Genomic DNA, 16,262 nt, shown 5'->3' on the forward strand with positions numbered 1-16,262 from the left:
ACCCAGTGTGTCAACCGACTCTCTTCTAAAGCCAAGACTAATTAAGTAACTTGGCCAAAATCCCATAGTGGTGACAAAAGTTCTTGAATCCAGGGCATCTGATCCTAAATTCCCTTCTCTTTCCATTGCTTTTATTCTGACTTCCTGACATGTTAAGTTCGAGGGGATTGTGAGACATCTATAAAAGGAGAAACTTGGCACAGGTAACCTTTGAGGTCCCTCCTACTTCTAGATGTATCATTTTGTAAGATGGAAAAAATCCTGTAGTAAGGACTAACAAGCAGGATAACAATTAATAGTCCATTATTTATAATTTCCCAGTGTTTTTCATACATATCTCATTTGATCCTCATGAAACCTCAAGACACAGGTGGTCCTAACCTGATTTTCTCCATCTGGCAGATGGGAAGACTGAGGCTCGGGATTTCATAAATTTGCTCAAGTTCCTCAGTCTAGAAGTTGTAGATCTAATCTATCAACTTGACTCTTGACTTTGAGTCTAATGCACTGTATTTTTTGGAGAGTGTTCTGAAAATACAGATTTTTTTTTTTTTTGCTTTGAGAAATGCTACTTTTCTATCTTTTCCTCAGGCTCTCTTCCACTTTAATAGCAAAATAATCTTTTTTACATTTTTAGCATTGACTTTAGACAATAAACTTTAGAATTATGTTAGATGACAGTGGGGATATTGGTACTACCACTACTCATGAAACTTTGAATTGTACCATAAATAGATGATCCAAATGGAAGCATTTTATCCTTAGATAATCTGTCAAACACAACAGAGCATAGTTTATGGATTTGTTAATGCATGTCTCTGGAGTGCTTTGAACCTGGGGCTCCAGTTGCCTGAGGTGTGTATTAAATGTTCCCGTTAAAGTAAACCCCTGAGAGCCTTAGTGCTATTTTTATATATATTTTTCTTCTTATATTTTATGTTTAAAAATGGTGTTCAGTGAATACTGTCACCAGGGACCATAGTTCATTGTGGAATGATAAGTACTGGGGGAGAATAAAGAGTGAGAAAGAGTAAAGGCCTTTTTTTAAACCATTAAATCTTGGACTGTTTTTAAAGCAGCTGCCATCATTTACTGTTTTCCAAATATGCTTCACTGAGGAATCATAATGTAAAAATGTACTTTGTACTGAAAAATTTATCAAAATACTTTAATTTAATGTGATAGGATACTCTGTCCTATATGCTAAAATCACATTTCAGTGGTGTATGAATGCTGCAGTTATTTCTGAAGAACTTAGATTTGTTTCCCTATTTCACCATAAGAATTTGGGGAATTGAAATACTAATATTTCATAGGATCATGGGATTTAAATACGGAAGAGAGATAGGAAATCATTACAGTCCTTTAATTTTATAAATGAGTAAATTGAGGCCCAGAGTTGGGAAGTGACTGAGCACAGATGGCAAATAGCTGAGCCAAATCCAGAATCAGAGAATTCAGAGTTGGAGTGAACCTAAGGGATCTTCTAATAACCTAAATAACTCTCAACAACTTCCACAAATGGTCATCTTGCCTTTGTGTGACGACCTCTCATAAAGATTAACCTATCATCTTCCATGGTGGGTCCTTCTACATTTGGAAAGCTCTAATTTTTGATAGTTTTTTCATTGCTTCAAGCCTAAACCTAGCTCTCCACAGCTTTTACCCATTACTCCTACTGCTGCCTTCTGAGGATAAGAACAAATCTAATCCTTCTTCCAAGTGGCAGCCTTACAACGAACTGCCTGTTTTTCAGATGGAATTATGAGTCATTCACAGCTCTTATCACTGTTAAATCTTCTCTTTTCTAGGCTAAATATCCCCATTTCTTTTTTTTACCTTTGGATGGGGAAGGGCAGGGAAATTGGGATTAAGTGACTTGCCCAAGGTCACAGGGCTAGTAAATATTAAGTGTCTGAGGCAGGATTTGAACTAGGTCCTGCTGACTCCAGGGACGGTGCTCTATTCACTGCACCACCTAGCTGCCCTAATATCCCCATTTCTTTCAGCTTATCCTCATGTGGCCTGATTTTGAAGGCCCTCAAACCTTTCCTTCTTTTAGCCCAGCCTCAGAATGCTTCTGTATTGCAGAATTAGGCTCGGCAGTCCAGTAAGCCTCCTGGATCTTTTTTTTTTTTTAACAGGAATTATTATTCAGCTTTGCCTTTCTTATCCTATACTTGTTTAGATTGACTTGCCCCATAGGATTTTTAGCCATATGGTCACATGAGATATTTCTTTGATCCTTTGAAATCCACTCTTTGCAAAGTTTGGGTGCATGTTCAGATATGTTTCCAGTATTTTCTTCTTTGTCATGAATTCTGTGCTGTAGTGGTCACTTGCCCCCAGGTTCCCTATTATTCAGCAACTAGTTCTTTCTTGTTGGTCAGAATTGGGGTCATTGTGACTGTCACTGTCACTTCCTCTACCTTTTGAAGAATAAAATCACCATCAAGGCAAGCCAAGAATTTATTAGCAGCTCTGTTTTTAGAATAAAGAAGAGGTCCATTAGATTTCTGCATAATTGAAATCCCCTGTCCCTATCGTATAATAGCTCTGTCCTTTATTTGTAAACCATTTACCAAACTTTTCACCTATTTTTTTTTTGTACCTCTGTCTAGATGTTCTATAGTATATTCCCATGACAATATTTCCTCTGTTTTTCATTCTGCTGATCTTCACTCAGATATTCTCTACCATGATTCTTTCTTCTAGTTCTTGGGTTTCTTCATGAGTAGATCTTTTTAATTTATAATACAGCTCTGCCACTTACCTATTCTCTTTGTTTTTATTAAGGCACAGCCTTCCATGTTTATATTCCAGTCATGTACCTCATCTTTCCACATCTTATTGATTACTGTGGAATTTAATTTGCTTTCTTGGGTTATGAACTGTAGTTTAACATATTTCCCATGCTTTGTGTAGTTATTTCTAGGTATCTGAGGCCAAAGGGTTTCGTGACTGGATTGCCTCTTGGATTATCTTCTGTAAATTTTTGAGTATTTCTACCGCTATTTTTCTTTTTCTGTATGTTATAGTCTCTGGTTTCTGTTTTGGTATAAATATTGGCAGATAGTGTTTGCTCACCTTCCTTCCATCCCTTCAGTTTAAGGTCTTGCTTCGATTTCAGGGAATAATAGAATTTCCGAATTTGAAGGAATCATTCAGGTCATTTAGTCCAACTCATACTTCACCTTAAAACTTCAGCAACAAGCAGTTATTCAGCCTTTGCTTGAAGATTTCCAATGAGAACAAACACACTATGTTTCAAGGCAACTCATTCAATTTTGGACAACTCTAATTGTTAGGAAGGGGCAGCTAGATGGCACAGTGTTTAGAGTGCTGAACCTGGAGTCAGGCAAGACATCCTCATGAGTTCAAATCCAGTTTCAGACACCAACTGCATGACCCTGGACAAATCACTTACACCTATTTGCCTCAGTTTCCTCATCTGTAAAATGAGCTGGAGAAGGAAATGTCAAACTACTCCAGTATCTTTGCCAAGGAAACCCCAAATAAAGTCATGAAGAGTTGGACACAAGTGAAAAATGACTGAAAAACAATAATTGTTGGGACTTATTTCCTTGTATCAAACTTAAAACTGTCAGGGCAGCTAGGTGGCCCTGGAGTCAGGAGGGCCTAAGTTCAAATCTGGCCTCAGACACTTAACACTTACTAGCCATGTGACCTTGGGCAAGTCATTTAACCCCAATTGCCCTGCCTTCCCCCCTCCAAAAAAAAACCAAAACCCAAACTTAAAACTAGAGTCTCTCTGTAATTTCTGCCCATTGCTTCTAATTCTGTTCTCTGCAGTCAAGAACAAATCCAATCCCTCTTTCATTCAGTTGGTAGCTCTTTAAGTACTTGAAGACAGCTATCATTTTTATTTTCCCTGTAAGTATCCTTTTCTCCACATTAAACACCCCCAGTTCCCTCAAACAGTATTAGTGTGATATGTTCTTTTATTTTTCTTGCCATGTTTTTCAAATTTTTACGAGCATTTGTTAACTTGTCTATGTCTTACCCAAAATGTGGCACCCAGAGCTGGACACGGTGCCTCAGAGTTACCTGACCGGGGCAGGGGATTTTGAATCTATTACTTTGTCATTCTGCACACTGTGCCTCTCCATCTAACCTAATTTAGGCAGCATCCGCTTTTTATTGGCTACCATATTCTACCATTGACAATTCATTGAGTTTAATTAAAGTCCATGAAAATATCCAGATTTGTTTTTCCACAGGAAGTGTTATCTAGCTGCATCTCTCCTATCATGTAAACATGAAGTTGATTTTTATAAGTTTTCATTTGTCCCTGTTGACTTTTATCTCAATGATATTTGTCCCTTCTTTCTAACTTGAGAGGATCTTTGGATATGGACTATTTATGTACCAGGTTAGCAATATCTCCAAATTTTGTTTTACGTACAAATTAGCAAGTATTTCATCTGTGCTTTCATCCAGATCATTAATAAAAACTATTCGATAGGACAGGGCCCAGGGAACTTCCCAGAGGACAAGACTCCAGGCAGATATATCCCTTATCAGGTGTTTGTTGCTCCTCTATCTTAAGCTATGGTCCAGAAATCCAAATTCGTGTTCTGAGACATTTTCTTCATCAAATATTCCTAAATCTGTCTCTCTTAATTGCAGTGATGAAAATATCAACCATCAGTCCCCAGACTTTGTAATCCCTACTAAGTACTGGGTGTCCGTGGCAGTACCATAACCCAAAGTGGTCGTCACCTTAGGAGATTCTCTGGCATATCCCAGATCCATACCTGTTCATGTCAACTCTGACTCCTTAGCTGGGAGTCAGGAACCACAAATACTCACCTCTATTTCCTTTGATCTTGACTGGATCTACTTCATTCTTCTTTGGAGGTAGGAAAGCTGCTTCCACTTCAGGGACCAGTTCATTTCTATGTGGGAAGATCCTTATACCTTTTCCTTAGCTCTGAGTGTTCAGAGATCCTTCTTATTTGCTGCTTTCTCTGTGTTAGCTTCAAACACTCTCCAGCCTCACAGCTCTAGTCAAGATTCACTTCTGCTTGTTTTTCTTTCTTCATTTTTTTTTTTTTTGCTTTTTTGAAGGGGGGAATGCAGGGCAGTTGGGGTTAAGTGACTTGCCCAAGGTCACATGGCTAGTAAGGTTGCATTTGAACTCAGGTCCTCCTGACTTCAGGGCAGGTACTCTATTTACTGCGTCACCTAGCCGCCTCCTTTTCTTCTTTCTTTAAAAGAAATCTTAAAGCTCTTTTTTCCTTTATTTTCAATTATCCCCAATAACCTATAAAACAGAGACATTTCTTTAGACTTGGGGTTTTAAATCTCTTTTTTTTTCTGCTGTGGACCTCTTTGGCAGTCTGGTTTAGCTTATGGACCCTTTCACAGAATAATATTATTTATTTCAAATTCATAATTGAAGCAAATGTTAAATTATAGGGGTTAACAAAAGATGTAGCTTCTTCCCACCTAAGTTCACATAAGCCCTGAAATCTATCCATGGACCCTTTTGGGAGGGGGAAGGTCTATGGACACTGGATTAAGAAGTCCTCAACTAGAACTTTCACCTCCTTTCTGCCTGAAAAAGCAAGAGTAAACTATACATTTGTGAATTTGTAGTAATTACTTGGCAACTAGATGGTGCAGTGGATAGAACACCAGACCTAGAGTCAGGAAGACCCAAGTTCAAATTTGACTGCAGGCACTAGCTGTGTGACCCTAGTTAGGTTACTTAACCCTGTTTGCCTCTGTTTTCTAATCTGTAAAATGAGCTGGAGAAGGAGAATTCAGAAGACTCTGTTATCTTTGCCAAGAAAACCCCACACAGGGTTGAAGAGTGTGAAATGACTGAACTCCAACAAACGGTTATTTGCCCATAGTTGAAACATTTTGTTTCTAGGCAGAATCTACTTAGCCCTATGTTAGATGAACCTGGGACACTCAATCCTCTCAGCCTTCTGTTATTCCTACTGGTAGTTCTTTTTTAAAAAAAAATATTTATTTTTTAATTTTCAACATTTATTTCCACAAGTTTTTGAGTTATAAATTTCCTCTCCATCTCTCCCCTACCCCCCACCCCAAGATGCAAGCATACTGAATACCCCTTCCCCTAATCAGCCTTCTGTTATCCCTTACCCCATTGTCCCCATCCCCACCCCCTTACTTTCTTGTAGGGCAAGAAAGATTTCTATACCCCATTGCCTGTACATCTTATTTCTCAGTTGCATGTAAAAAGAATTTTTAACATTTGTTTTTAAAACTGCAAGTTCCAGCTTCTCTCCCTTCTTCTCTCCTCATGCAACCCCACTGGGAAGACAAGGAATCCAATATAGGTTATACATGTGTAGTTATGCCAAACATTTCCATAGTAGTCATATTGTGAAAGACTAACTATATTTCCCTCCATCTTATCCCACCCCCACTTATTCTGTTTTCTCCTTTGACCTTGTTCCTTTTCAAAAGTGTTTGCTTCTAACTACCCTCTCCCCCTTCTATCATCCCCTCTCTTATCCTCTTCTCCCCTACTTTCCTGTAGGGTAAGATGCCCAATTCAGTGTGTATGTTATTCCCTCCTTAAGCCAGACCCTCCTGTTGGCAGTTCTTGTGACAACCTGCTGAGGAAAACTTCTTTGTTGCCCTGCACGCTTCCCTAGCTGAGGGGCTTGGGCTTAGTTTCTGAGAATTCTATAGTAGTCTTAGGAAAGCCTTAGCTAGCTTGTTCAGTTTCTTTTGATTGGCAATTAGTGGGTAGCTTCCCGAGGCCCAGTACCAGTAGAAGCTGACCACAGCTGAGGTGCAGGGAGGGGGTTTCTAGATGAATCCAATTTCCATCCACCTCACACACCTTTCTACCTCTTCTGATGATTCGATTTTAAAGGGTTTTTCCTGTCTTTGGCCTTCTTTGGTGGTCTTTGAGTTTAATTATTTTAGATACTCCCAATGGATCCCAAACCTCATTCCTCTCTACTGCAAGAGAAGGTGTGGTCCTTCCTTAGCTATCTTTAGAGCCATGTACACTTGTGTGATTTTGAACTGGGGATTAGAAAACATTGTAGAATTCTGGGTCTGTTGTTTATTCAGATTGAGTGGTAGAAAATATCTCCATTCAAAACTGTAGCTCAACAGTCATACCACATAACAGGTGTCAGGGAAAGTGAGAATGATATACCACACAGACAGGCAAGTTTATTTTCAAATTATCCTCCCCAAATAGCATTACCTAATGAAGTTTAAAATATGATATTATATTTAGCATAAAGGTAAATCATTCCATGAATACTTTAGAGGTCAAAGTTTAACCCTAATGTAATGATTACTCTCTGCTTAATTTTATCTTATAAAGATATATAGAGGTTCAGTAAGAAGTTCATATGCATGGCAACTTCCATTTTGAAGAGCAATGATTTCATTTAATAACCAAATGGGTTCACTGAATTTAAGAGCCAATCTTGTATAAAACTGTTGGTGCGGACTTAATTCAATTGGGTATTACAAATTTGAAAAACATTACTTAAGCTTTGGGATGTGCAGTTTCTAATGATAATTCTGAAATAACCATTCTAACTAAAATGTCAGAAATGTCAGTTCTAAAGTTTGATTTTTGATAAGATCAAAAACTTTTTCAATTTTTGGTATACATGTCACAGTGTTTTAGCCTATTATTTTATTTTAAGACACAAAATTATACCAAAATAGGGTATACTGCTGATTATTTTTACAGAATTGTCCTTTGTAGTTAGATTGACAGACAACCCATAGGAAGTCTATCAGTTACATACATCTTGGAGAGACACTGCAAATAGATGATATACTAGGCTGAACTGAACAGAACTAGAAAGGAGGAGGAAGAGGGTGAGCTTGTTTTAATTTGGGAAATTCTGCTGTGCTTTCAATGACCTCATCTTTCTGTCTGAAAAAAAATCAGTTAGTACCAGTGTTCTTCTAGTAAAGCTGTATGCTATGAATCATGAAGGGCAGCTAGGTGGCACAGTCGATAGAGTACAGGTCCTACAGTTAGGGAGACCCGAGTTCAAATCTGGCCCTTAGACACTTACTTGCTTTGTGATCTGGGGCAGGTCACATAACCCTATTTGCCTTAATTTCCTCATCTATAAAACGAGTTGGAGAAGGGATGGCAAACTATTCCGGTATCTTTGCAAAAAACAACAAAAAACCAAATGGGATCATAGAAAATCAGACAAGACTGAAAAATGATTAAGCAATGAATCATGAAATGCCGTAGTGTTATTTAAGGTATTATTTTAGTTAAAAAGCATTTATTTTCTCTCCTTATCTCTCCCAATGGAAAGTAAAAGAAAAACCAAGCAAACTCTTATTACAAATATGAATAATCAGGCAAAACAAATACTCTGTTTGGCCATGTCTGAAAATGTATATCTTTTTCTGCATCTTTAATCTATCACCTCTCTGTCAAAATATAGGTAGTAGTATAAATCACTGTCTGTCTTTTGGAAATATAATAAATCATTGTATTGATCAGAGAATTTAAGTCTTTCAAAGCTGTTTATCTTTACCATATTATTGATTTCATATAAATTGTTCTGCTAGTCCTTCTTGCTTCACTTTGCGTCAGTTAGTACAAGTCTTTCCAGGCTTTTCTGAACACAGCCTTTTAATTCTTTCTTACAGCAGAATAATATACATTCATATACCAAAATGTGGTCAGTCATTCCACAGTTGATGGGTACATCCTTAGTTTCCAGTTCTTTGCCCCCACAAAAGAGCTCCTATAAACATTTTTATGCACATGATTTTTTCCTTAATCTTTGATCTCTCTTGTCATGAGGCCAGTGAGTATACACAGTTAATAGACTTTGGGGTATAGTTCTGAATTTTCCCAGAATGACTTTCCGAGTTCATAGCTCTGCCAGAATCTGCACATTAATCTGTGTGTTTTCCCACAGACCCACTCACATTTCTCATTTTCCTCTTTTGTAAACTTTGCCACTTTGATGGGTATGATGTGGAACCTCAGAGTTCTTTTAATTTGCATTTCCTAGTTATTTGTAATAGTTTTTTAAATATAGTTATAGATAGCTTGAATTTCTTCCCTTGACAAAATTTCAAGGTGTTAGTGCTTAAAGCAGATTTATTGCAAGGAATATGAGGAATGAAAAAGGGAATTATTATAAATAAAGCTCAAGCTGAGTTTCCACATTTCTTTTCCTGCAGTTTGGGTCATAGCTTCTGCAAAAGAATCATGTCACCAATCAATAAAGTCCTAACATCATGATTATAATATTGTTATGGATCATGGGGTGAGTTCAGTTGTTGTTATTGATGACATCACCCTAATCAATAACTTCTACTTTATCTTAGGCACTTCTGTTTGCTGCTTTCTTTTCCAGAAATTTTCTGCAGCTCCTGACCTGCTTTAGGGCTCTTAGCAAGTAGCCTGGTAGTCTCTGCCCCCCTGCTACAGGCTTAATTTCCTCATTGCTACCATCTCCCAGAATCTTTTCTTGTTTGTAGTTCTTCCCTTCATCACTGCCATCTACCCACAAGTCCTCCTGTATTCCCCATGGTTCTGTCTCACATCAATCATTACTTGGTAGTTTTGGGGCATATACCTTGAGTCTATAGCTTTATGGGAAAGTTTTTTCCTCAGTTCTTCCTTCCCCTTTTTCCATCTGCTTATCTCTCCTGCTTTTTTTCCTCACGTTTTGGAGGGAGGAAGACAGGGCAATTGGGGTTAAGTAACTTGTTGAAGCTCACACGGCTAGTAAGTGTTAAAAGTCTGAGGTAAGATTTGAACTAGGGTTCTCCTGACTCCAGGGCTGGTGCTCTATTCACTGAGCCACCTAACTACCCCTCTCCTGCTTTTTGCAAAAAGGAAGGGAAAAAGTTGAATGACCAGCACCTCCTCTGGCTTCCATATGTTCTCATAACTGCTAATTGTATTAATGAGAGATCTGGGAGAAAATGTTGATAGCATTTCATAGGGAGATACATCATTATTGCTTACTTGTTTCTAGACTATGGCTCATTCTTATTTGAGACTTTCAGACTGAAGATGCAAGTAATTATAACTCATGCTTATTTTTAGTTTAAGGTTTGCAAAGTACCTTCCTCATAGCAATCCTGTGAGGTAGATAAGCAATACAGGTATTAGGATTCCTATTTTATGGATGAAGAAAGTCTTAGATAAGGTGACAGCTAGAAAGTATCAGAGCAGAGGATGCATCCAGTGCTCCTGACTCTTGTGTTTTCTCTCTATTCTTTCGACAATGTCAGACTGCTTTTCAGAAGAATTCCACCACTGAATTAATCAATGAATTTATTTATTATAACTGGAGAAGGATGCATAGTATTAAGCTTGGATCTATTAAATAAAAGCCAGGCACTAATAAATAATGTATAAATATATATATATATTTAATAATAAATAATATTTAAAAATAATTTATAAATATACTAACAAATAATAAATAAATAATAAAATACTATTTGATCAAAATTGTCTTCTATAACATTTTATTTTACAGCAATTAAGGCTATAAAATTAATAGAAGATACATTCTATGTGTGCATATGTATATACATACATATCTGTTTGAGCTAATGGTCTTTAAAATTATTTTATAGATATAATGGAGGATTACTGGAATTTCAAAAAAGCAAGCAAGAAATAAAAGATAATGATGAAAACTGGTATGGTATAGACCATATAAAAGATGAAGACATACCTGAAACATTTCAAGTAAGAAAACATTTAAGTCTAAAATCTACAATGCCATAATGTTTGGAATCATTTGCCAAAAATGAAGCTGGGGCACACAAACTTTGTGGCGAATTCTGTTACAAACAGTTATCTATGTAAGATGTGAGCTGTGTAAACAGACATCTGAAACTCAAAGTTCAGAACCTCTGCCTTGTAACACAGGAAGTCTGTTAATGTGTCATAGAAAGTAAAAGGGTAGTATCTACTAAAATTCCTAAGTTATAAGGCACCATATAAGGATGCCAGTTCAAAGTCAGTTCATTTGGTTTTCTTCAGAGGTAGATGTTGGTAACAGTAGGTAACATTAGGTTGTTTTTTGAGTTTTAGTAATTTTTACTCATCTTGCTATGATAAAAGTTACTCCTAAAGCTTTGTTCTCACTATGGATCTTTTAACAAATATGGACCTTTTGAAGTAGAGCCCAACACCAGTCAATTAACTCACACAGAAAGTGAATGCTGAGATATATGAAGGTAAAATAATTTACTTGTAATAGGGACAAAGGAATAAAACACTTTCCAAGTGAAAAGAGCCAATGAAAGGGGACTTTACTTTGGATTAGGAGCAGGATAAAAAAAAAAAACCAGTGCAGTTTAGCTATTTATACAAGAAACAAGAAGGAGAGACCCAAAGACACCAGTTTAGTCAGCATAAATCTCTGAAATCTTTTTCAACTTAGATTTTGTGAGTCAGTGAAATCTAAGACTAGGAAACATTTTCTGGCCTCTACCCCCTCCTCCCTCTCTGTAACAACGCACCCTAGCATACCCAGGATGGCTGCTAGCACAGATTCTTTGATCTGCTGTTCTAGGAAAGCCTGCTCAAAAAGGGGTTAACAATCCTACTTTTAATTACATTCACTAGTTCAGGGGAAAGGTCAGCACCCTTGAATGTTAGAGAAAATACAGAGAAATTAATGTAAAGACCAACAGACAGGGCTCTGACTGCCTGAATCAAAGCAGTATTGCTATACGCTTTACACACACCTCTGGATTGAGAAAAGGCCTTTACATATGAGCAGTTGGAGAATCTGACCATAATGGCTACTCAGAGACTTGATCAGGAAATCAAACCACCCTTCCGATAAGCAAACCCCCAAAACAAAATGCCAACTTCCCAAAATATATAACAAAGACTCAGCCCCTGAGCTCAGAGCCATTAGGCATGAAACCTATGTGACTCAGCACAGTTGTGAATTATGAGTTCAAAGGAGATCAGTCCTTCAGGTGATTATGGTTTAGCCTGAGCCTGGGAAACTGAACTCCAGCAATAAGAAAAAAGACAACCAATATCCACCTTTTTGTGTTTACACTCCTTTCTTTATCTTCTTTTCCCCCCTCACTTCTTTTCCTCTTGTTCCTTCTCTTCTTTTTCCCCTCACTTTTCTTTTTCCCTTCCTATGTTTCTTTCCCTCCTCTTTCCAATCTCTTCTCCTTTTTTATAATTGTCAATGCATGAATTTTTCTTGTTTTTCCACAGGATCTTCTTGATGACTACATTAAAAAATATGAAAATCATATAGAAAAGGAAATTATCTGCAGTTACCCAGATTGTGAGCGATCTTGTGAGACTGATATTTTAAAGAAATCTAAATATAAGGTATTGTCATTTTCATAAAACTGGGGAAATTTGGAATTTATTAAATTTTGAAATTAAGTACAATAGTTAAAAAAAGTATCCAAATGTTGTTTAAAATGTTACTTTAAAAATCCTTCATTTCATCATAATTCAAAGTTATTATCTGTTACTTTTTGTTTTTGTTTTTTGCTTTTTGGAGGGCAGTTGGGGTTAAGTGATTTTCCCAGGGTCACATGGGTAGTTGTAATATAATGTCAAGCAAAGGCAACTTCCCAGGTTCAAAATACCAGCATAGGTGCTCTCTATTTTATTCAGTGACAAACCAAGAACAGAGAAGATCAAAACATGACATCATTCAAAATACAGCATTTACTAAGCATGATTAAATAATCTCCAAGTACTACCCCACCCCAGGACCTTCCAATCATTCAATCAATTACAAAGTCTCTGTTCTAAATACTTCTCCACCCCTAGGCTATACCTTAATTAAGTCCACCACAAAGCCCCTCTTCTCAAATGGAGATTAGTTTCCAAACATAAGGTCAAAAGTTCCCCACCCCTGGATCACAATTGAATCTACCCCAGAGTTACATCAAGTTTAAACACAGCACTTAATACCCAAATTGAGGTCTTTTCTTCATCTTGACACAAGGCAAGTTCTCAGCAATCTTAGTTCCTGGGGAGACAAGGCTTAGCAAGGCCATAAGATACATTGCCAGTCCCTTCATGAATTCATCCTCTGTCTGTAGAACAGTCCTAGAACCCCTGAACACATTAGCAAAGCCCTCTCCCAGGATTTCTGTAAACATACAACAAGAAAATCCTTCTTCAGGGCTTCTGAACCAACAGAAAGGCTCCCAGACCCCTGCAACAACAGCACTGTCCTTCACCAGTGGACAGTATTCATTCTGTCTGCAGGACAGTCTCCAGACCCCTGCAACAACAGCACTGTCCCTCACCAGTGGACAGTATTCACTCTCTGTCTGCAGGACAGTCTCAGGGCTTCTTAGCGAACAGCCAGGTTCCAGGACTTCTTCAACAAAAGGACTGTCTTTCACCAGTGGACAAATCTGGCAAAACAACATCAAAACAGACAGACAAAGTACCAGCAAAACAGCCATGTCTCCTCAGTCCTTGGCAGCTCAGGGGGCAGGTCTCAAAAGTCCAGGGCAATTCAAAGCGACCACCAGCAATTCTCTTAGTCTCTCTCTCTCTCCACGAGGTGCTGCTTCCAAAAAGATCTTCCGCCTCTCTCTAGTCTCTCCAAATCTACGTCACAGCTCCTCCCAGTTCAGGACTTTCTTTTCACATCAAAAAGTCCATCCCACAGGTGGTATTAATAAGCTCTGGGTTTTCACACAATCAATTTGAAAACCAAGCCAATACAGGGGAATCTTTAATTGCCATTACTATCACAGTAGTTTTTATGTTAAGTGTCTGAGCCAGATTTGAACTCAGGTCCTCCCGACTCCAGGGACGGTGCTCTATTCACTGCACCACCTCGCCACCCTTGTTACTTTTAAACTATGAATTATAATACACTTTATTTTCTTTATCAATGAGAAAGCATCTATATTATCAAAAGACACTTGGATAATTCCTCCCAAATAGAGCAAGACAGTTATAAGGATCAATGACAGAAAACTCTGAGGAACTTGTAATCCAAGACCTAACAATCTTCACTGATTTGTAGATGTGGGGAAAACACACTTCTACGAATTTTCAATATTGAGTGCCTTAGAAAAGTACAAATTAGGGCTCTGTATTTTTTTTTCTTGTGTTCTTGTATGTTTATATTGCTTATGTATCTCAGATTAGTCCAGTCTAGCTAACTTTGAGGAGGCTTATCACTACAAAGTTTAGAGGTCGACCATTAACTGGTAAAAATTTTTTGGCTGTAGCAAAACATAAAAACTCATTACTGAGGCATAAATGAGTTGTTATCTGTGTCAGTAAAACTCAGTTGAAATCCAATGGTTAAAATATTGAATCTTTTTTTCAGACTCCAACTGAGAATTGGGAATCTTTGTAACCTTTAACAGCAAAGTAGGGAAGAAAGTCTAGTTTTAGTCTATTGCTGTTGGGTTTTGCTATTTTATTGTCCTACCAGATTGAAGCTTGTATCTGTGTTGCTGTGGTGCTCAAGGTGTGACCTGCTAGAGTTTTTGCAATTTCAACTACAGAATGCCAAAGAAGCAATAAGAAATGTGGCATTATAGATAAAGGGTTGGCCTGAAGGTCAAGAAGACATTGGGTTCAAGTCTTGGCTCAGACTTAAGTTTGACTCTGGGGAAGTCACGTAAACTCTTAGTCCCTCGGGAAGCTTTCTAAGACTAAGTTAGGGATGAATTGTGATCTGTGTTGGTGGCAGGAGTTTCTGTGCCAGCATTCATTCACTGATGTAAGTATATTTCCTGATCAAAATCCAGTGATTTTGATCTAAGGAATCTGTGAAAACATAACAATAACTTATAAAATTGTAAATAGGTAAGCATGCTATATATGTATATATCATATACACACAGACACGTAGTTATAGAGCTATATCATATTACCAAGCTGTTACCTGAAACCATATTGTCAAATAGGTGCAAATTTTCACTTCTTCAGTCCATGGAAAAAAAAAAAGATTTTCAAATAGACTCAATAATTTTTTAAAAACCTAAGACAAGCCTTAAAAGAATTTATTAAGTGCCTATTGTTTCTCTGATTCTTGGCACAGACTAGTTTTTATTCCTGGATTATATCCAATTTTATTAGCTTTATTCATTTTAGTATGTTATATGCATTGTTAAATATAAGAGGCTAAATAATAATTATCATCTGCAAAAAGATCTTAGAATAAAGAACAAGAGTGAAAGCCTTCAAAAGCTCCTTAATCTTCTTGCATTATGACATTAACATAATGAGATTATCAGATTAGATAACTATGTCTAGGCAGTCAAGAGAGAGCCAGATGCTGTAAGAGGTATAGAACAGGAGAGCTCTAGAGAATAGGAAAGACAGATATACAGCAGTAGCAAGCCTAGGGATGAGAGGATGGTTCTGAATGAATTCAGTGACTTAAGAGAAGGAGGCCTAAGTGAGGTACCCTGTAGGAGCAAGAGATACAGAACATGAGATTTCTAAATTTGAGCTCTGTTCCTCTTGAAGACTGGCAAGATCTGGAATTTTCTAGTTAATCAGGCAAGTCAATACCCTACAGACTCAATCCTTTGTTGGCTAAAAGAGATGAAGACAGATATGTAAAATACTGTGTGTATCTGTTGACCTTTTGCTTAGAGGTGGTTTCACATCAGGATATTGAAGAAAAGGTGCAATAGCTATCCATTTATCATCTTTGAATACTGATTATTTGTTTTCACATGTTACCTCTGGAAATGCTTAATAAGATCCCATAGCCTGGCTTCTCTGGATAAGTTAAATAATTGCTTTCCTAAACAACAGAGGTTCTTAACCTGGGGTCTTTGAACCTTTTTAAAAAATTGTATTTTGATATCTCTATTTCAGTATAACCCTACATATTTTGTTTTATGCATTTGAAAAATTATTCTGAGAATAGGTCTTTAGGTATCACTAGACTGCCATAGGGGTACATGACGCAAAAAAAGTCTCCTGATACAGAGAAAGTTTGATCTTTCCAATCTTGACAAAAACATTACCATTTTATAAGATATGCTGGTAGATACCCTTAGAGTGGGTTTGTGACTATTGAACTTAGTTCAGTTAGGTGGAGTATCAGGCTAATAAGATTGAAGTTACAGCTTTCCAGATGAGCCTATTAACCTTTAGTCCATATCCTCAAACCCTGAGGAGAGAGGAGGTGGGAGAGAGGGAAGGAGAGAAGGAAAAGAAAGAAAGGGAGTGTGTGTGTGGGGGGAGAGACATAGGGAGATGGAGATGGGGAGAGGAGTAGAAGAGAGAGAGAGAGAGAGAGAGA

The 16,262-nt window shown here is 37.5% G+C and overlaps 1 protein-coding gene across 4 annotated transcripts in view; it reads left to right on the forward strand.

Moving 5' to 3' along the window:
• DZIP3 (DAZ interacting zinc finger protein 3) overlaps window positions 1-16,262 on the forward strand; it is a 119,972-nt gene that overhangs the window by 41,092 nt on the left and 62,618 nt on the right. For all 4 annotated transcript variants that reach the window (XM_069069813.1, XM_069069816.1, XM_069069815.1 and 1 more), the window contains exons 7-8: window positions 10,609-10,723; window positions 12,224-12,343. In XM_069069813.1, coding sequence (XP_068925914.1) covers window positions 10,609-10,723; window positions 12,224-12,343 — 235 coding nt within the window. The remainder of the gene's footprint in view (window positions 1-10,608; window positions 10,724-12,223; window positions 12,344-16,262) is intronic.

This window comes from Petaurus breviceps, unplaced genomic scaffold (genome assembly GCF_028583685.1).
Source record: "Petaurus breviceps papuanus isolate PSGF00001 unplaced genomic scaffold, PetGlider_PUasm1.0 90792, whole genome shotgun sequence".
NCBI lineage: Eukaryota > Metazoa > Chordata > Mammalia > Diprotodontia > Petauridae > Petaurus > Petaurus breviceps.